General features: G+C 42.5%; 1 protein-coding gene across 2 annotated transcripts in view; it reads left to right on the top strand.

The window, feature by feature from the left end:
* Window positions 1–20700, top strand: part of LOC134532067 (aldo-keto reductase family 1 member A1-like) — a 32960-nt gene extending 12260 nt beyond the window's left edge. For both annotated transcript variants that reach the window (XM_063368247.1, XM_063368248.1), the window contains 7 exons: window positions 3457–3601; window positions 6208–6375; window positions 7831–8016; window positions 9036–9286; window positions 12006–12165; window positions 13785–13882; window positions 20415–20700. In XM_063368247.1, the coding sequence (XP_063224317.1) occupies window positions 3527–3601; window positions 6208–6375; window positions 7831–8016; window positions 9036–9286; window positions 12006–12165; window positions 13785–13882; window positions 20415–20457 (981 nt within the window). In that variant the 5' untranslated portion in view covers window positions 3457–3526 and the 3' untranslated portion in view covers window positions 20458–20700. The remainder of the gene's footprint in view (window positions 1–3456; window positions 3602–6207; window positions 6376–7830; window positions 8017–9035; window positions 9287–12005; window positions 12166–13784; window positions 13883–20414) is intronic.
* Window positions 20701–22991: the final 2291 nt, after the last annotated feature.

The following is a 22991-nucleotide window of genomic DNA, read 5'->3' as shown; positions in this document are numbered from 1 at the left end:
GATATCAACTTGGATACGTGATTATGGAACTTTTACTACATTATCAATTGGTAGACAAAACAATGACAAGCTTGTAGTCAACCGAATAAAATTTATGTAAAATATTAAGTTTAAGTGCATCTGCCTTGCGTCGTACGTGTGCGCTCCGTTTACTCGCCATATTTTAAGTAACGACCGTTAAAAGCACATTAAATTTACATGTTCATAAATATAATATCTTACATATACATTTACTATTTACAATACTATTTACGTCGTCCACCAGCACATAAAATTGGGTTAGGAAAATTTAAAAGCCAAATTTATCTCTCGCTGTATGAACGCACATTATACATTTACAAAAAGAAAATAACAGTTTCTTACTTATGGAAACTTAATCCACCACAACTGCCGAATCTATTAGTGCAACCAAAAGCTGCACAAGCTTTCACCATTACGTATATTCAGCGAAAAATTAAAACGGTGCCATTCAAAATAATGTAAACATTGGCGTTTTTGCCACCTTTAGCTCTATACTTGTCTTTCAACATCGTCTGCTAGGATGCTTCAAGTTTGGTTATACGCTTCCACTCCATAGACTATTACCTCCATGGATTTTATTCGAGGGGGGAAGGGGTGTAGCCAAAGGGGGAGAGGACGTACTACACGTACCAATATGGCGGCCGTATGTTTACAAATGCATCATCTGTACCTGTTTTGGAGGTTAAATGGAAGAAAAATGTCAACTCATATCATTAAATTTGTATCGTGTAGATACGTTTTGGAATATATATATATATATATATATATATATATATATATATATATGTATATATATGTGTATATATATGTATATATATGTGTATATATATATATATATAGAGAGAGAGAGAGAGAGAGGGAGAGAGAGAGACATATTAACCAGTATATAATTAGATCTGATTTTCTTACGAACAGCTTAACTACAGTCGCTAATAAAAGCAGGCTATAACAGCTGAGGCAAATATAAACAAACGTTTGCAAAAATTGGTATGTGAAAATCAGAATTAAAAAAAATGTGGAAAAAAAACTGCTTCACGTCTAACGGCTAATGCTCCGTCTGCATCCGTTCCTAACCTCTGACTCTCACGCCGACCTCCGGAGAGCAGCCGTTTGCACGTGTCGGCTACGGTGCGAGGGATTCCGGGTTCGAGTCCCGGGCAAGGCGTGGGTGTAAACTTTGTCCTAAATGCCCTGTCCAAATATGTCACTCCTCGTGTCAAATTAATACAAATGGCCAAAAAAAAAAAAAAATAACATTATCAAATAGTTGTCATTAAAAGTGAACATTGGCACTTTGAGAATATCGACGTTCTTTGTTCTTTAAAAGAAAAAATGTGTGAGGGAGAGAGAGAGAGAGAGAGAGAGAGAGAGTTAACTTGCAGTTAACTTGCAGCGTGCAAGAGAAGTACCTACGTGGCGGGATGTGGAAACAACTTCATGACCGCGAGGCACATATTTCCCTCGTCCCGGAAGAAAAATTGTATGGGATTTAATACCAATTTTGTACATACGTCATTGAAGTTTTGCGCTGTTGTTCATGGAAAAATTTCAAGAATGCAAAAGTCTGTCTGTGCCTGATGACGGGAATACATATGCCAGTTCCAGAAACGTCGCAACTGTTTTGTCACAGGAAAAACTACATTGTTCGTCGGTGCTGTTATTTTTTCATGACTTGATTCCTTTCGCTGTATTCTCTTACTGTCTCATATTTAAAGATTGAATGTGTTCGCCTGTGCTGTTGTCATTGTGTTGTCCATAATACCTGCTCAGTTTTATCATTGGGTCCATCTGTTCGACAGCAGCTGATTCAGGCGTGTTCTCCGTAAATGTGTGTTTTCATTTTTATTTTTGACGTGACAATGTCTAATAAATTGATGAACGCCGGCTGCACGCACGAAAAAAGATGACTCATTGTCCCGTTACGCGCATTATCCCGTTACGCTCATTGTACGCTTGCGCCGCATCTACCTCTCTTCCACTCGATTGGAACAACAATCGATTTGACTTTTTCGAGGCACATTAAACTTGAAACACTCCCATTCGTTTCCTACTTTTTCCTATCATCGTCCTATCCTTAACAGAATAACACAGATTGGAAGAAGTTCAATAGCAAACATGTATAAAAGTTATAGTTAAAATAATTTGTTCGTTAAAGTAATAAACATATTTGAATTAATGAGTGCAAATAAAAGTAAATTTATCAATTAAATTGTAGATTTCATTTCACTCCTTCTTTGTATCCATACAAAATAGTGATAATTCAATAAAAATGATTCAATTTTATTCATAAAATTATGCAATAATTTCATCAATGTTTTGTTAAGACGTTTTCACGTTAAACTATCGTCCGTAAACCGACTTTACAGACAACCAATTTTTTTATGTTGCATTCTTGAAATTTTCCCGTGACAAACAGTGCAAAACTGCAACGGCGTATGTACAAAAAATAGTATTAAATCTAAATCCCTCATTCCATTAACCATTTTATGTAAATGAAACATATATTTTTATTCAAAATAATAATCATAAAAATTTATAGTTAACACTTTCATTTCGTTCTCATGTCAAGAATTGTATTTTCGATTCTAATCAATATTGACAATTAATAATTTTGTGATATGCTTATAGAGAAATAAAATAATAAGTAACTAAGGAATCTGAAACGAAAATTTTATATAATAGATCGAATTATTTTTAATTTAAGAGGATTCAGTCAAATATATGTTGCAAATTGTTCTTAGTAAATTATATGTAAGGACAGTGTGGTGTGATAAATGATCAGGTATTGTCACCAAAATGTTATGTAAAAAAAGATAAATTATAGAATATAACAGTGAGTATAATATTCATATTTTTATAATCAGTAATTAATGGCTAGGATCGGTCATTACTAGTTTCCTTATAATAATAGAAAATCGGAAAGTCAATACAAAAATTTGGTGAAGATGTGCCAGTCGTTGCCAATATTTTAGCTACCATATTACGATATTGCTTTTGAATGTTTATACGTTTCCTGCAGTTACTTATATCTAGAAAAGTGTAGTATATATTGAATGAAAATGACTCCTGTATATTTCTTTACAAAAAATCTCTACAGATTTATAGTATTTGGTATGGATATTTTAAGAAATGTTGGCAGGCTAATTAAGATAAATTATCGTAAATAACTAATGTATATTCCAGTGTACATCTCGACATATGTATCTAGATGCAGCGGCGAGAATTAGATCTTACGTCATTAACGCTACTACATTTTCACGTGACAAAAGAACGGAAATTGAGATTTTTTTGGGCAATGACGTAAGCACCTTCGTGTTTATGATATAATCGCTATTGTTGTGTGTTTTCATGGTGCACACATCTGATAGCTAATCATTTTATCTCAAGTGAAACTCGCAATGTCATGACACGTGGTTTTTTTCTTTGATTAAATAGCGCGTCTCCAACTCAGCAACACTATTTAGTGTGAGGAGTTTGGACTGGAACGTATCAAGCAATACAAGATATGTCGGTTGCGGTCCCCAGTGAAGAATTCCATAATGGCCACAAGATGCCCGTTATTGGACTGGGAACATTCATGGTGAGTTGCATCCTTTGTGCTTACGGGCTGTATCCGAATACTAGGCTAATGAAGCCCCTTAGCTAAGGGATGTACTAAAAGTGTATCGAGTGGACGCTGCCATCTTTAATTTTCACAAGGTATGCCGATGCATCCCTACACGCGTCCAATAAATCAAGTTTTCTAGCGATGCGACACTCGCATCCACTGATGCGTCCTTACGTCCATTATCTTCGGAATCGTGTTTTATTTTGTTTGTATACAATATAACTTCAGATTTTCGGCATAAGATTAGTTTAAAATTTAATAAGTGTAAGTGGTACTAAAAAAGAGACAATAAAAACATCAATTAAAATTACCGAAAGGTGAATTTGTACTTAGATGTATTTTTTGACGTGACAACGTCTAATAAATCGATGAACGCCGTCTGCATGCACTTTGTACGCTCATTGTACGCTTGCGCCGCATCTATCCTTCTTCCACTCGATTGGAACAACCATCGATTTGACTTTTTCGAGGCACATTAAACTTGAAACACTCTCATTCGTTTCCTACTTTTTCCTATCATCGTCCTATCCTTAACAGAATAACACAGATTGGAAGAAGTTAAATAGCAAACATGTATAAAAGTTATAGTTAAAATAATCTGTTCGTTAAAGTAATAAACAAATTTGAATTAATGAGTGCAAATAAAAGTAAATTTATCAATTAAATTGTAGATTTCATTTCACTTGTTCTTTATATCCATACAAAATAGTGATAATTCAATAAAATGATTCAATTTTATTCATAAATGTATGCAATCATTTCATTAATGTTTTTTTTTATGACTTCACGTTAAACTATCGTCCGTAAACTGACTTTACAGACAACCAATTTTTTCATATTCTGGGATACATAACAAAATATTTGTTTTGATCGCTTACATTTATAAGTTCCACTTCATTGAAATTTTTAAATTGGTTCTTTGTTATTAACGTATTTGCTGAATATCTGAAGATATCACGACTCTAATTGGCTACGTGCACATTAGTACCTACTACCGACTGTTATCAACAGATCTTGCTAGCAACAAAAGTAAGCGGGTAACATCCATCCCTTGAAATGCGTCCTTTAAATTATGGCTGCATTTGCTAAGTTATTTAGGAATGTGTGTCCTATTAACGCATTCCTATGTATTTGGATGCAGCCACAAATATAACTTAATTATTTTTAAGGCAAAGATTTTTAAATGGTAAATTTATACATATCTCAATGTTTGTTGCAACTTTATTATTATTGAACATCGCTCACGGTTCGAAAATATTTTTGTTTGCAGACATCTGTTTTTACTGTTTGAAGTTTTGAAACGACTGTGAGCTGAACATGGAAAATGCTTGGAAAATGGTTATAAAAAACATAATGTTTCAGTAAAACGGAAGTAGCGATGTTTTTTTCTTTCAAACTCAAAAAAGTGTAGTATGTGCACCGAAATATTTGGTTTTAACTGAGGTCGATCCAAGGTGATGCTTGAAGGACTGATTTCTATTTTTTAAATTATTTTTTATTAATGTAGGCTTTTGCGACATCAGTAAAATTGGTATGACTAAAATATAATCTTACAAAAATCATTCCAACATTTTTTAACTCATTATTTTCACATGGAAAAATATATTTTATTTTAAATTTTATTTTAAAAAAGTAAGGAATATTTACATAATTTTTTAATTTTTTTACTATAGATTTGTTCGCAATTTGACGTGTTATGTAGACATAGGTACTACTTTCTTGCAACAGCCGAGGAGAAAATTGAAGGAAAGGTTGCCGATTTTCTTTTAGTTTACAATTAGTACTACTGGCTCATTCTGGTACAACTATGACAAGGGGAAACAGAATAATGATCAGAGAGGTTATGTTTAGCAATATCATTAGTTCATTGACCTGGGTAACAGGTTGCATATCAACAGGTGACATGGTGGTGCTTAAATAACTCTTAGAGAAGAAGTTGAATGTGATTGTGCTTTGCTCGAAGTAGTCAGTAGCCATGTTGGATTTCGTGTCATCTGCAATCGTGTCATCGATTCAGGGGCTAAACATTGTCCCTCTGATTCCTAGCTCTTACGCCCTCTCCCAAGTTGTGCCAGAACCTTCCAGCTTGTACTTACTACTTGTATACTAATCGAACATTTGCAATCTTGTGAAAATTCTGCTCGGCTGTTGGAATTTGGTCTACATATCTATTTAAACATCATTCGTTTCCGAAATAGAATTCATAAAAGTCAGCACACCCATTGTGCAACCAAAAGAGATTTATTCCTGTTATAGTTATGTGTAAAACGAAGGCCTTTAAGCTATGTTCGTTTGCCGCAGAGACAGTATTTTTCATTCACAGAAATTTTATTTTATCTGTCTTAACTATTTTTGACTCTCGGAAAAAAACTGGCAGCTCAAGTTTAACCTTTATGCCTCGAATTTCGGAATCGTAAGTTCAAGATTTCTCGGTGTCGACTTGGTGTCCCCGCGAGAAAAATCAAGAACTGCGGATTTCCCAAAAGTGACTCTGATGAACTGAAACTGCAGGGATTCACTTGTCGAGTGTATTGGCTGTGCAGAGGTTGGGAAGGTACCGGCGGGTGTTCTCCTTGCAGGCGTCCAGCGAGGTGGTGGGAGCGGCGGTGGACTCCGCCCTGGAGGCCGGCTACAGACACATCGACACCGCCTACGTGTACCGCAACGAGGCGGCCATCGGCCAGGCGCTGAACAAGTGGCTGGACTCGGGCAGGCTCAAGAGGGAGGAGCTGTTCGTCGTCACCAAGGTGCAAGACCACGATCCACATATGTATTATATACTTACATATATCATACATATTGAAAGAGAGCCACGAGGTATTTGCAGCAATGGCGGCTTCACGATGACTTTTCGGGAGGGGCTATCGCACAAAGAAAGGTCGTAGTGGTCAGATATTGGCCTTGGAATATTATTTACAAATTACAGGTTTCAAATACAGAACCTTAGTAGCTGCATGCAACTTTTGATGAGATAAATGAAATTAAATATTTAAGTAAACATAAATACACACTAATCAATAAAATTGGTCTCGGGAGGGGCTATCGCCCCCACCGCCCCTCTTCTGGAGCCGCGCTTGATTTGTAGGAATACCACTCACCTCCCACCATGTCTCCAATCCTGGGTTCGGTCACAGTTTTTGACGTGAATACGTCTTTAAAATTGCTTCCGTAGTAGGAGGCAATTAAAAACAACGAATGATAACAAAATCGGGGGAAACAGTTTGGTGTTGCAGCCACACATCTATCATCTCCATCCAAAATTTAATTACACCACTGGATAGCTAAAGGATCAAAGAATTCGTAACGCTAAGTGAGGACTGTTGACGCATCGCGTGCGGTGGAGGGGAAAGCGCCGCCATTTTGAGGTCATTTCGCTGCGTTTCGAGATTTCCATTTAGTATAACTATTGACTCGGAGGAGATACGACGTTTGTTTGGGTTTCAATCGTCAGCTCTCATCAAAATCTATCGTTCGCATATGTAAAACATTAGTGTAAAATAGTTAGTGAATATATATGGTGTTAAAATGAATAAAACATGATTATAACATTCATAAAATATAGTAATTTGTATTTTGTATAGAAAATATTACCTGTTACGTACACGTATTCACGTACAACAACACACGGCCATGTCCATGACACAGCCACACCCCATTTTTTGTCCTCTGAGAGACTTGGTGGGCTTTGACAATGGCTGGTTCATTGCTTTAAGGTGCACACAAACACTGCATCACTGCTCTACACAAACACCTGTCACAAAATCGCCCAGGTTTGGCCAATAGGTTCAGCCCCAGTACTTCATTACTACTGGTGAACTGACCCTGAAGGGTCCAAAAACTAAGAATGTTTATAAAAGTATGTTTATTGCTTCACGTAAAAAATATAAAATATTTCATAAATCAAAATGTATTTATATTTAAATTTATCATATTTATACAGTAATTTTACTGTAGGCTTAATTTTATTTAGCATTTCGTTACCAAAGTGAGACAGAAGACCGGCAATACGCCCCATAACTAGTTTGATAAAGGATTCCATGTCGATACAACATTAATTTGTGTTTGTTTGGAGACAACGTTGTTTTTTTCAAGCATCCCAATGCTCTCCAGCTGAGATACTTGAACCTCTTCTTGATTCTCAGTCATGTAGGTTTGGTGGTCAGGGTACACTGATGGACCGAATGTTCCCTATGTGTCCACAGCTTCCGGGCACTGGCAACCGTGCTGAGAGTGTGGAAGGGTACTTGAAGAAGTCTCTGGAGGCACTCCAGCTGAGCTACGTGGATCTGTACTTGATCCACAGTGCCGTTGGTAAGATTGGGAAGGACGATGCCCCACCTAGCGAGCAGACTCTCGACATGAACACAGACCACATCAGCCTCTGGAAGGTGAGGATCACACAAACACCATCCGTGGTCGTTTATACTATCATGTTCTGGCCACTGTGTTGCTCATGGCAGTCCCAATTTCGTCAAGGATAGTATTTACACTCTTTTCATGTCATATCCACACTCAGCTGGATTCATTCATATTTTCAAACTGGGCAAGAAGTCAACTGAGCGTCATTGGTCACTTTTCCAAAACTGCCACTAACTACATTTAATTATGCATCACCTAAATGTATACACTGGAATAGCAAATAGCAAAACATAGTAAAAGTAATAAGTTAATTTTTAACCTACAATAAACCTTTGGTACGTTTCTATAGTTTTAAAAATTTATTTCCTTTACTACGATACTGTATAAAATAAATTATCTTTTAATCAGAACAGATAGAGTAATTTGTCATGTTGTATTGACTAAATTTTACTAGAACCTAGTTTACGATCATATATATTTAAATCGGGTTTTAATTTATGAATGTTTTACTTGGGTATATTTTCATAAAAAAACCTTTATAATCTTTTTTTTTTTCATAGTGTAGACAGACTACAAGGATCCTAAGATAATATACCGTGATTAAAATGAATCTGCTACGAGAAACTCGTTTCGCTATCCGCCATCTGATCGAGGTACTTCTGTGTGATGATTTTCCCCCCGTCTCCTCTGAGCATCGACGACACGGGCGCTCCGAAAGAAGGTCGGTAGGCGACGTTGCCCACCCAGGGGCGCAACAACAGGGGGGGAAGGGTATTTTGCCCCCCTCCCCCTCCCTTCTGAAACCTTGAAGTGGGGGCAAACGGGGGCAAAGAAAGTGCTGTGTATTCAATTTTTTAGATGATAAAAGTGCTTAAATACCACCATTTTCCACCTTGAAATACATTTTTTTTCCGAGGGAGGACCCCCCGGACCCCCCTGCTTCAATAGGGGGGGATCGATGATTCTTTATAATGAGGTATGTATCCCCCCCCCTTTTGGAAATTTAGCTGTTGCGCCCCTGGGCCCACGTGTGTGGTTGTTGTCGCAGGCGATGGAGGCGCAGGTGGACGCAGGCAGGGCCCGCTCCATCGGCCTGTCCAACTTCAACGCGCGCCAGATCAAGCGCATCGTGCGGGCGGCCAGGATCCCGCCGGCCAACCTGCAGGTGGAACTGCATGTGTACTTCCAGCAGAGGGAGCTGGTGGCCTTCTGCAAGGCCCTGGACGTCACCGTGTGCGCCTACGCCCCTCTGGGGTCGCCCGGCTTCCAGGAGCGACACACAATCAGGGATCGGGATCGGTGGGTACCTACCCCGGCGACACACTCCGTCGAGGCACTCGCGGATCCAGAGGGCATGGTCCTTTTCTGAACCCGGAATATGTATATATATGTGTATATATATATATATATATATATATATATATATATATATATATATATCATTTTCTCCTAATTCCTTACCATAGTTTCTCCAGGGGACGCACCACAACGCCGAAATACCACAAAGCCGAACGTACAATAACGCCGAAAGTCAAAATTGACCACAACGCTGACGGCTATAAAACTGCTGTGTACCACAACGCTGAAATACATTAAAGCTGAAAAATGGCATTGCAGGACTGCCACAAAGGTTACGTTAGGTAAGGTTAGCACGCAAATTCATTCAGTTTTTTTTTTTTTTTTTCATTTTGCTCATGTGGCCCCCCCTTCCCCGCAAAAATCATTTTTTTCGGCGTTGTGGTACACAGCAGTTTTCTAGCTGTCGGCTTTGTGGTCAATTTTGACATTCGGCTTCATGGTATTCGGCGTTATTGTACGTTCGGCGTTGTGGTATTTCGGCGTTGTGTTAACGACCCGTTTATCCAAACTTACATAAGTGTTATTTTACTGCAGTGCTATAGATAGCAGGACCTTTTTTGAACTACAAATAAAACAAAATTAAATATTTTTAAATTCTAAATGTGCGAATATTGTATTAGAAAATTTAATTTGGCCCTCCCCTGACCTTCATTCTGGATCCGCCCTTGCCGGTCGAGGGTCGTTCAGAGAAAAAAAACGTTTGTTTGAAACGAACAAATATTTGTACATACATGGCGAAACGAATTATTTACTTGGTGGATCAAAATATTTTGTTAGCTTGACCAAAAGTCGGTAAGTAATAAAAATGATTTTTTACACCGAACCAAGTATATTTTTTGAGCTGACAAAATCAATCTTTCCTACTACAAAATATGTGTTTGAATTAACAAAATATATTTATTTCGCCATATATAAACGAATGTTTTGTTGAGGCAAACAAACCTTTCTCTCAGCGCGCATCGACGCAACTAGGCTTTTCCCAGGCCGCAGAGATGTTGACACTCATGGGCGTCTCTGGCGGGGGGGGGGGGGGGGCTTAAGGGGACAACCCCCCCCCCCCCCCCAATATTTTCAAGTACAGCTAGTAGTTTTATTTATACTATTTTCATGTTCACAATATACATTTATTTACAGTGACGACATACAGTAGTAGATCAGGTGTCAAATAACAGTTACATACAAAGAATAGTTTTAAAGTAAACAGACATTTTTATACTTAACTCGAAGGAGTACTAGTACTTAAATAATATATAAATTTATATATGTCCCCCCCCCCCCCACCGCAACCTTTTTTTTTTTTTGCCATAGACGTCCATGTTGACACTTTAAAACAGACCTTTCTGCGATTATTTAAATATAGAAATCAAAGCAAAGGCACGCCATAACTGTTCAAGGATTTCACGAGAGAGTACAAAACTGTCGTGAACTCTTATTTGCATGATAATCATGTCACGATTCTGGTAAATGTTGGTGAAGGACCTCATAGATGTAAAACTTACTTTGTACCGATAATTTATTTATGGGGAGGTGCAGGTTGTAATGTCAAGGGAGATCTTCGCTTACCTTCTAGCAGAAACAATTTTGGAAACAGAAAAGTGTTACTGTAGATTGTAAGAAAGAAGTCCTTCAGTGAATCTTCATTTATCGCTCGGTTAGTCACATGTATGTTTTAAGCATAGCTGCCCACTTATACTATTTTTTATTTATCTCTGATTGGTTCTGTTTGTACTATTTAGCTAATTTTCCATATCTTTTTAATAATATAAAGTTTTTAAGCGATCTAATTTTTCTTTTCTAATTTGATATTGCTAACCCTCGATATAGTTACATATAACATGACAGTATTTTTTAAGAGTACAAACATAGAAACACGTAGTAACTAACGATAATAAAACAACACCAAAAAAATCCTGGCACATATTAGAGTTTTAAGTGGTGGATTCATTTATTTAGTTCAAAAAATAAACTTATTATTAATATTATTGTTTGTAAATGTTTTTTTCTTCACAGTAATGTGAACGCTTCTATGATTACTGAGGAAAATAAAATTAGCAGGTATAGTTTAGTACATTTTACAAAGGAGAACTGTTTTTTTTTAAGAGAGGAGGAAAACTTTCAGCATATGTATGCATAAACACATATTCGCATATACCCAATAAATCGTTTAAAAAATATATTTATAAGATTTTATTTTTATTGTCAGTAAAAAAATTAATGTTAGATGCCTGCCTAGTGTGAAGCAACTAATACAACTTAGTGAGCTGTGTATTTTAAAGTTATTATTATAACACTTAAATAAATAACTAGTAATAAATGATTTTCTCCAAATACGCTGTTGAAATGTAATGCCGTAGAGACCTGCAAAATTCGCGGTTTCGATGGTCTTCAGGATAGACTGCACATACCCCTGTACACTCGGACAAATAACGCAAGTTCGTTGGCTGCCGACTTGTAAGTCGTCTCAGCTCGTTTGTCTGTGATTCGATCCTTCTTTGATTTAGGTTTTATAACTGGTTGACATTCGTCCAGATGAACAGTAAGCCAATAGCAAAATTATCTAAGAGGTACTATATGTGTTTGAATTCTAGCCTATCACCGAATGAATCCGCGAATTTCGCAGGTCTCTAGCTAAGGCGTGTGTGTGTGTGCGTGCGTGCAGGGAGGCGGCGCTGAGTCCACTGACGGACCCGGTGGTGGTCGAAGTGGCCCGGAGACACGGCAGGACCCCGGCGCAGGTCCTGCTGAGGCACGTCCTGCAGAGGGGCGTGGTCGCCATCCCCAAGAGTACCAACCCCGGCCGCATCAGGGAGAACTTCCAGGTGAGCGAGTGAGGGCTGCTGCCACAGCCTGAAGACACGTGACACACGTTACAGCCATTGTCACAGGTTAAAAACTTGTGACTAAATACACTGAAATAACCACGTTCCAAGTATTTAATCCGCTATAAGCACACCTCACAAAACGCAAGCATGCCAAAACAACATGTCTTCCCATAGAAATAAAACAAAAGATAGTTCTGTAATACGAATAATTACTGTCCCAAAATTTCCGCCTACCTTTTTAATATTAATCAACTGCCTACTCACTTTTTGGCATGTCATTGATACATACGTCTAATTTTCCACCTAGTAATTACAACCAAAGAAGAACACAACACAGCAAAACAATGTAACAACTCATTAACTTCATCAGCCAAGTCATACATGTAGAGATAGTTGGTCCAGTCATGCCTGAAATTGTAACAGGGCAACTTTGATCACTGGTCTTTTGGTGACTACTGTAGCAGATTTCACAGAGACAGTTCGTACAAGACATTCTTCACCAGGAAATGTAGCAGTGATTCTTCCGAGCTTCTAAAGCTGTGCTGGGAGTCTCTCATCCTTTGTGATAACCAGGTCACAAATGTTTCGATTGGTCTCGGTAACCCAATATTTGGGTTTGGTTCTGAAGTAGAGACATGTATTCCAGTAATGCTGCACCAGTCATTGTAACAACTGTCTTCTGGACAAATGGTTGAATTTCTGTGGTGGAGCCTCGCACCTGGGTATGGCTATGAGACTATCTCAATTTAAAAATTATGTCCTCGAGACAAGACCGAAAGATCACTTGGGTCACTGGAGAATTATGTAAGTGAATGTGAGTTTATGCATGCTTCAACCAAAGTTAGCACTTTGTACATTTCTTCACTCAACATAAGTTGTGCTTCATACTCTTAATGCCAACCTCCCATAATCCTTCTTGATGGGGTGTTGCCTGTGGGTTAAAGTGGCGGTGAATATCTCGCCTTGCCAGATGTCTTCTTACATTCAACTGATCATCTTCACTCTGCACTGATGTAAACAGCTCTTTCAATTTCCGAGCAGCACCACCAAAATGTGGTACCTCAATCACTATGCATGTTACTGAGCTTACCACGTCGTGTCACAACCCGCTCGAGTGCTGCAATGAAAGCAGTTTTTAATATATCTCTTGCCAATTCTAAATGAACCGCTTTTGTTGCAAAGCACACAAAAAAAGATTACATGGTACTTGCAGTGAAGAATGAGTGGTCCTCCATAACCCACTAAACACCTTGCAGTTGCAAAGAATGAGTGGGTCTGCATAATCCAGTCTACACTGCAGGGAGGGACAAGCCCGACTTACCCTGGCTGCTGGAAGATTAAGTACCCATCAGTTGTTTTGCTGACTCTGCTCGTTGCCGATGACACGTCACACATTTACGTAATATACACCGAATGGTATCCTTTGCTCCAAGCAGCCGGAATTCCTGCTGAGTGATCACCTGAATCCAACTGAGGACCGGCATTCGGATACATTCAATCTTCCCAGCATTGATTTCTCTTGTCTACAGTCCAAGTCTTCGGTAAATACCACGACTTGTGTGGCATGTTCGTTGCCTGCAAGTGAAGAACAAACACCCCACGCTGTTTGTCCACAGGTGTTCGACTTCGAGTTGGACGACGAGGACGTAGAGAAGCTAGACGCTCTCGACAGAGGCTCCAAGGCCCGAATGTTCGGCGGTAAAATGCTGAAAGGGTGAGTGTTCAAGGGAAAAGTAGCAAGTTTTTTTCATTCAGATTAACGCCAATCAACCACACTATAATTGTTTTAAAGCTTAAGGCTGATGTCACATTGCGCGTTACTGCTGCTGCGGCTGAAACATCCGCAGCTTCTTTTTAGCTGAATATTATTTTGGTCGCTTTTCTTAGTGCAGTTTTGAGGGACCTACATTTTGTAAATTTATCCATATCGATAATGTAAACAATTAATTTATTAGAAACACCAAGTTGTAATTGGCAACCACTCCGATTCAACCATATATAGTTTACTGACTTGGTTATTTTAGGCGAAACCATCTTTTTGTGTCTTCGCTTAAAAAATACATTAGTCGATGAAACCTATTATAATATGAGGCTTTTATAATGTGGCACCCCTCTTCAGTTGTGCCGAACTGTCAATTTTCTTAAAGATTTAAAATACTTTTTACCTGCAGTTGTTAAAATTTCCCTTTTATAGTGACATGATTTTTTTTTTAACTGCGGGTGGTTTTGGAAAGATTTATAATGGAACTGAGAGTTAAGTTGGTAACGCCTATAACATGCCAGAAAGTCAGAGAACTTGAAGTTAATGGTTATATTTAATTTTTGTAAAATGTTATAAGGTATTTTGTATTTAGTAATCTGTTTTTGTATGGTTATTTCAATTTTGATAACCTTTTCTAAATGTGAGTGCTGGAACTATTGTCTGGTGTGTGCCACGCGCACTTGGTCACAAGGAGGAGAGCGAGTGCGCCGCGCGAAGGGAAAAGGCGGACGGGGGCTGCTAGTGTGTGACGGTGACGGCGGTGTCTCTCCGAAATGCCGGCCTTGTGGCTGGTAAGTTGTGTGATCGCGATTTCGAGGCACGAGGGTGCCATGCTGTTACGTGCTCTTCCTGAGCTCCTGTTTTCAACATTCGTGCTCTACCCAGAGGGCACGGGAGTGCTCTACCCAGAGGGAACGGTAGTGCTCTACACAGAAGGCACGGGAGTGCTCTACCCAGAAGGCACGGGAGTGCTCTACCCAGAGGGAACGGTAGTGCTCTTCACAGAAGGCACGGGAGTGCTCTACCCAGAAGGAACGGTAGTGCTCTACACAGAAGGCACGGGAGTGCTCTACCCAGAGGGCACTAGAGTGCTCTACCCAGAGGGAAAGGTAGTGCTCTACACAGAAGGCACTTGAGTGCTCTACCCAGAGGGCACGGGAGTGCTCTACCTAGAGGGAACGGTAGTGCTCTACACAGAAGGCACGGGAGTGCTCTACCCAGAGGGCACTGGAGTGCTCTACCCAGAGGGCACGGGAGTACTCTACACAGAGGACACGGTAGTGCTCTACCCAGAGGACACGGTAGTGCTCTACCCAGAGGGCACGGGAGTACTCTACACAGAGGACACGGTAGTGCTCTACCCAGAGGGCACGGGAGTGCTCTACCCAGAGGGCACTGGAGTGCTCTACCCAGAGGGCACGGGAGTACTCTACACAGAGGACACGGTAGTGCTCTACACAGAGGGCACGGGAGTACTCTACACAGAGGACACGGTAGTGCTCTACACAGAGGACACGGTAGTGCTCTACCCAGAAGGCACGGTAGTGCTCTACCCAGAGGGCACGGGAGTGCTCTACCCAGAGGGAACGGTAGTGCTCTACACAGAAGGCACGGGAGTGCTCTACCCAGAGGGCACTGGAGTGCTCTACCCAGAGGGCACGGGAGTACTCTACACAGAGGACACGGTAGTGCTCTACCCAGAGGGCACGGTAGTGCTCTACCCAGAGGGCACGGGAGTGCTCTACCTAGAGGGAACGGTAGTGCTCTACACAGAAGGCACGGGAGTGCTCTACCCAGAAGGCACGGGAGTGCTCTACCCAGAAGGCACGGGAGTGCTCTACCCAGAGGGAACGGTAGTGCTCTACACAGAAGGCACGGGAGTGCTCTACCCTGAGGGCACTGGAGTGCTCTACCCAGTGGGAACGGTAGTGCTCTACACAGAAGACACGGGAGTGCTCTACCCAGAAGGCACGGGAGTGCTCTACCCAGAAGGCACGGGAGTGCTCTACCCAGAGGGAACGGTAGTGCTCTACACAGAAGGCACGGGAGTGCTCTACCCAGAGGGAACGGTAGTGCTCTACACAGAAGGCACGGGAGTGCTCTACCCAGAGGGCACGGGAGTGCTCTACCCAGAGGGAACGGTAGTGCTCTACACAGAAGGCACGGGAGTGCTCTACCCAGAGGGAACGGAAGTGCTCTACACAGAAGGCACGGGAGTGCTCTACCCAGAGGGCACTGGAGTGCTCTACCCATAGGGAACGGTAGTGCTCTACACAGAAGGCACGGGAGTGCTCTCCCCAGAGGGCATTGGAGTGCTCTACCCAGAGGGCACGGGAGTACTCTACACAGAGGACACGGTAGTGCTCTACCCAGAGGGCACGGTAGTGCTCTACCCAGAGGGCACGGGAGTGCTCTACCCAGAGGGCACGGTAGTGCTCTACACAGAAGGCACGGGAGTGCTCTACCCAGAGGGAACGGTAGTGCTCTACACAGAAGGCACGGGAGTGCTCTACCCAGAAGGCACGGAAGTGCTCTACCCAGAAGGCACGGGAGTGCTCTACCCAGAGGGAACGGTAGTGCTCTACACAGAAGGCACGGGAGTGCTCTACCCAGAGGGCACTGGAGTGCTCTACCCAGAGGGAACGGTAGTGCTCTACACAGAAGGCACGGGAGTGCTCTACCCAGAGGGCACTGGAGTGCTCTACCCAGAGGTAACGGTAGTGCTCTACACATAAGGCACGGGAGTGCTCTACCCAGAGGGCACGGGAGTGCTCTACCCAGAGGGAACGGTAGTGCTCTACACAGAAGGCACGGGAGTGCTCTACCCAGAGGGCACTGGAGTGCTCTACCCAGAGGGAACGGTAGTGCTCTACACAGAAGGCACGGGAGTGCTCTACCCAGAGGGCACGGGAGTGCTCTACCCAGAGGGAACGGTAGTGCTCTACACAGAGGACACGGTAGTGCTCTACCCAGAAGGCACGGTAGTGCTCTACCCAGAGGGCACGGGAGTGCTCTACCCAGAGGGAACGGTAGTGCTCTACACAGAAGGCACGGGAGTGCTCTACCCAGAGGGCACTGGAGTGCTCTACCCAGAGGGCACGGGAGTACTCTACACAGAGGACACGGTAGTGCTCTACCCAGAGGGCACGGTAGTGCTCTACCCAGAGGGCACGGGAGTGCTCTACCTAGAGGGAACGGTAGTGCTCTACACAGAAGGCACGGGAGTGCTCTACCCAGAAGGCACGGGAGTGCTCTACCCAGAAGGCACGGGAGTGCTCTACCCAGAGGGAACGGTAGTGCTCTACACAGAAGGCACGGGAGTGCTCTACCCTGAGGGCACTGGAGTGCTCTACCCAGTGGGAACGGTAGTGCTCTACACAGAAGACACGGGAATGCTCTACCCAGAAGGCACGGGAGTGCTCTACCCAGAAGGCACGGGAGTGCTCTACCCAGAGGGAACGGTAGTGCTCTACATAGAAGGCACGGGAGTGCTCTACCCAGAGGGCACTGGAGTGCTCTACTCAGAGGGCACTGGAGTGCTCTACTCAGAGGGAACGGTAGTGCTCTACACAGAAGGCACGGGAGTGCTCTACCCAGAGGGCACGGTAGTGCTCTACACAGAAGGCACGGGAGTGCTCTACCCAGAGGGAACGGTAGTGCTCTACACAGAAGGCACGGGAGTGCTCTACCCAGAGGGAACGGTAGTGCTCTACACAGAAGGCACGGGAGTGCTCTACCCAGAGGGCACGGGAGTGCTCTACCCAGAGGGAACGGTAGTGCTCTACACAGAAGGCACGGGAGTGCTCTACCCAGAGGGCACTGGAGTGCTCTACCCAGAGGGAACGGAAGTGCTCTACACAGAAGGCACGGGAGTGCTCTACCCAGAGGGCACTGGAGTGCTCTACCCATAGGGAACGGTAGTGCTCTACACAGAAGGCACGGGAGTGCTCTCCCCAGAGGGCATTGGAGTGCTCTACCCAGAGGGCACGGGAGTACTCTACACAGAGGACACGGTAGTGCTCTACCCAGAGGGCACGGTAGTGCTCTACCCAGAGGGCACGGGAGTGCTCTACCCAGAGGGCACGGTAGTGCTCTACACAGAAGGCACGGGAGTGCTCTACCCAGAGGGAACGGTAGTGCTCTACACAGAAGGCACGGGAGTGCTCTACCCAGAAGGCACGGGAGTGCTCTACCCAGAAGGCACGGGAGTGCTCTACCCAGAGGGAACGGTAGTGCTCTACACAGAAGGCACGGGAGTGCTCTACCCAGAGGGAACGGTAGTGCTCTACACAGAAGGCACGGGAGTGCTCTACCCAGAGGGCACTGGAGTGCTCTACCCAGAGGTAACGGTAGTGCTCTACACATAAGGCACGGGAGTGCTCTACCCAGAGGGCACGGGAGTGCTCTACCCAGAGGGAACGGTAGTGCTCTACACAGAAGGCACGGGAGTGCTCTACCCAGAGGGCACTGGAGTGCTCTACCCAGAGGGCACTGGAGTGCTCTACCCAGAGGGAACGGTAGTGCTCTACACAGAAGGCACGGGAGTGCTCTACCCAGAGGGCACGGGAGTGCTCTACCCAGAGGGAACGGTAGTGCTCTACACAGAAGGCACGGGAGTGCTCTACCCAGAAGGCACGGGAGTGCTCTACCCAGAGGGAACGGTAGTGCTCTACACAGAAGGCACGGGAGTGCTCTACCCAGAGGGCAATGGAGTGCTCTACCCAGAGGGAACGGTAGTGCTCTACACAGAAGGCACGGGAGTGCTCTACTCAGAGGGCACTGGAGTGCTCTACCCAGAGGGAACGGTAGTGCTCTACACAGAAGGCACGGGAGTGCTCTACCCAGAGGGCACTGGAGTGCTCTACCCAGAGGGAACGGTAGTGCTCTACATAGAAGGCACGGGAGTGCTCTACCCAGAGGGCACTGGAGTGCTCTACTCAGAGGGAACGGTAGTGCTCTACACAGAAGGCACGGGAGTGCTCTCCCCAGAGGGCATTGGAGTGCTCTACCCAGAGGGCACGGGAGTACTCTACACAGAGGACACGGTATTGCTCTACCCAGAGGGCACGGTAGTGCTCTACCCAGAGGGCACGGGAGTGCTCTACCCAGAGGGAAAGGGATTTCAACCAGCACGGTCTGTGCCAATTTAGCGTGTGCTTGTGGGCTTAGCACACGCGAAGGGAGTATCGACGACGTCTTTCAGGGACGCAGGTTTGGCCCTGTCCTGAACAAATACGCCCCTGTACAAGCAACGTCACAGCTGTGTTTACTGGCATAAAATTAACGTCGCAGATAAATTAACTTTTATAAGGAACTGGCCTCGCAGTGCAAATGTTGAGTATTAGACTGATTTTTAACGCAGGAGCAAATCTCGCGCCTTCAAGATGTTTAGGAAATTTGTCTTTTTATCTACAAAGACTTTGGAAAGATTTTTGGCGGACAATTTTTACGTATTTAGAAAATCTAAAAAAAAAAAAAAAAAAAAAAACAGCACACACGTTAAAGTATTTGTTTACCTTATAATACATGTAAGATTATTATATAGTATTTCTTTTAGTGTATGCCATAATTATATAGTTAATGGTATTTGTAATTTAAGCTTTTTTTTATGTGAAATCCAACTCACGCCCACGTACATCTGCATGATTGTGTGTTGTTGCTTTTTTGACGTGACAACGTATAATAAATTGATGAACGCCGGCTGCACGCACGAAAAGTGTCCCGTAACGCACATTGTCCCGTTTCGCCGTGTCCCGCTACGCTCATTGTACGCTTGCGCCGCATCTATCTCTCTTCCACTCGATTGGAACAATCATAGATTTGACTTTTTCGAGGCACATTAAACTTGAAACACTCCCATTCGTTTCCTACTTTTCCTATCATCGTCCTATCCTTAACAGAATAACACAGATTGGAAGAAGTTAAATAGCAAACATGTATGAAAGTTATAATTAAAATAATCTCTTCGTTAAAGTAATTAATATTTGAATTAATGAGTGCAAATGAAAGTAAATTTATCAATTAAATTGTAGATTTCATTTCACTCCTTCTTTGTATCCATACAAAATAGTAAAAATGATTCAATTTTATTCATAAAAGTATGCAATCATTTCATCAATGTTTTGTTATGACGTCATGTTAAACTATCGTCCGTAAACCGACTTCACAGACAACCAATTTTTTCAAGTAAATTATTGAACTTATTTTTTGTATTGCGAGAGCAAATCAGAAAATTCATTCTTATTCATTTTGGATTCATGTTTGTACCGCACATGTTAGATGCGACTGACAGTTTAGTGCTGGGATTGCCATCACTCACCCTGGCCAGGGGAAGTGGAGACGATATTATAACGCACAAGTATTTTGTCTTGAACTCTAAAACTGGTATAGAAATGGAAACATATGATCTCGTATCTGTTTATATTGTACAGCTGGTACAGCCTGGGGGGCTGTGGCGAGTGATATTCCGTTTTTTGTTTCACAGGAACGCGATTCATCCAGAGTTCCCGTTCCACGACCCGTACTGATGCGAGTCTCAAGACTGACTTTTGTATGAATGTATTTGAAGTAAACAGTGCATACTTTACTTCACTGAAATAAAATATTATAAGTAGGTTTGACCAAACACGTGTTTAGTTTGGTAAAAACTGTGTACTATGTATAACAATGTGTTTTTTTTTTCTATTTTTCTTCAACAATTATTTTTTTTATTCTTTCACTTTTTTCTGGACTGTTTCGTTGTTCTATGAAAATAAAAGTTTATGTCATAACTTTTTTTTTAATAGTTTGGGAAATATTCTCTTTAAATATATGTGTTTACGCACAACATTCCTATCTTGAATTGTGATGTAGCAAGTTAAGCAGGCTGATTATTTTTGTTGTGTATTTTTGTGACCTTATACTTATAATGACCAAACATTTTTATTATGTAAGTAAGTAATAATTTGAACGATATAACAGTGGTTATTGTTTGTCTCACAAAAATCATTTCTACTTGTTGCTTTTAGTTCGATGCACGAAAGAAATTTATCTCAGAGAGTAATCCAGACCGCCTTATTTTTAACATGCTTATACACGTGACTCTAACTGCATAACTGTGGTGCTGTAGAAGGTGTGAATAATTTGATTTTAAACAGGGGCGTATGTAAAAAAAAAAAAGGATGATGGGGGAGCGGTATCCCATTCGCCCTACCCAGAAATTCTAAACAAAAACACCTGCCAAATAAAGCAGGAATAGCTGGAAAAGGAAAAAAAAAGTTCTAATCCCCCCTTTTTTTCCAACACCGATATGAAAATGAAATTCTGCCTACTCTCCTGATTTTAAATGGTTTGTCTCGGTAGTTCTGATGTGGAGTAGATTATTACCGGGGTTTCAGATGTTCATCCGAAGAGTCACAACAATATGTTTACCTTTAATTTTATATGATTATGTTGCATGTAAAGCATAAGTGATATAAAACAACTCCAATTCTGCAAACACACAACACGTCCTTTACAATGAATGTAATATTTATTGACTTGGTGTTTTTTTAAATTTGTACCTACAAGTCCAATAGAGATTGCGAATAGAAATTCAAAACTAATATTACCTTATTTTATTTCAGTATTGCTTACAGCTATTTACGTACTTAGCCCACCCTAATCAAGGGCTTATCCAGATCAAAGCAGAAAAAAACAGGGTGTGGGGTGTTCGAAATTAAAACTCTTTCACGAGGGAGGAGGTTCCATGGTGCTATACAATAACTGACAATAAGGGAAGGAAGGTAGGAAGTTATATATTAAAAAGAAATTTGAACAATAGTTTGTAAGGATTAGTGAAACAGTAAGAGTTGCGAGTCCCATATTCAAACATTACGCGAAGTCCTAAGGTTGTAGATCACAGATGGCAGCCGTAGTTTCACAGTCCCGTTCCACGTGACTTCCGCTCCATTCACGAAATTACGTACTCCTATACATGGATTTACATGTAAACATAAGAAAGGGTTTTTTACGGCCTTCCTGCTATTGTTTTGTTAACCCAGCGCTCTTGGGCATCAGCCCCTGCCACCCTGGGGCCCCCACGGACGTGGATACGGAAACGCCGTACATGCGTGATCGGGAAAGCCGTTGGAGAATTGGCTATGACGGGAGGCTGAGGCTACCCATCCCAGCATTGTCACCACCTCGTCAACCAGCTCACTCAGCTGAAAAGACAGTTAGTTGAGTCCTTGGCCTTTAGACATTATCATCCCTGCTGGCGCCTACCACCATCCACCACATTACACTGGAACCACTCAGGCACCCAGGGAACCCGTGGTCCGGTGAAGGCCTCTCCTCGTTGTCCAGGCTAGTAACCGGAGATGTGTCGTCGCTCACCGAGTCGTCGACTCTTCATCGAGTTACGAAACCCTCAGAGTCTGCTCCGAGCGATCGGAGCTCCACCACCAAGTGCGACACCGACCCATTGTGATCCTGGGCTGACTGAGGGAACCTCAGCGGGGGCTTCATGCTCAATAAGGATCATCCAGCACTCCCACCAAACTTAGGTGGTTTCTAGGTGAAGTATAAGTGCCGTTGCCAAACATACCTCGAAGCAGGGGGCTTACAGCCATTTAGGCCCGGGTGCGCCATTACCCGCCTACAACGCTCTAGACTCAATTCCACAGGCCACTGGGCACCTCACATGGACCCGGCCTTTGGGATTCACCACCGAGGGATCAGTAGTCGAACCCCTAAGAAAGGTTCCAGTCGCATCTGCTGTTGCAGATTTAACCCTACCACCATTTCTGGTTCCCATGCAGTCAAGCCGAGGCGGGGATACACCCGGTAGACTTCTCGTGTGACAACAAACATTGACACTGGTGTCTGCGCAGGAGCTTATGCTAGTTTTCGCATTATCAAATGCTGTATACTGAGACCTAAGATGTTCACACATTAAAAAATATTAAAATATACAAAAATTATCGATCGTATACAAAAATAATTAACAAGCCGGGTAGTATAAATCTGGCAACATTTGCTCTGCACTTATAACTAAGCGTGAGATACACTATAGACAGACTACTTGTGATTGACTGCGTTC

This window comes from Bacillus rossius, chromosome 5 (genome assembly GCF_032445375.1).
Source record: "Bacillus rossius redtenbacheri isolate Brsri chromosome 5, Brsri_v3, whole genome shotgun sequence".
Taxonomy (NCBI): Eukaryota; Metazoa; Arthropoda; class Insecta; order Phasmatodea; family Bacillidae; genus Bacillus; species Bacillus rossius.
This window is presented reverse-complemented; position numbering and strand designations above follow the sequence as displayed.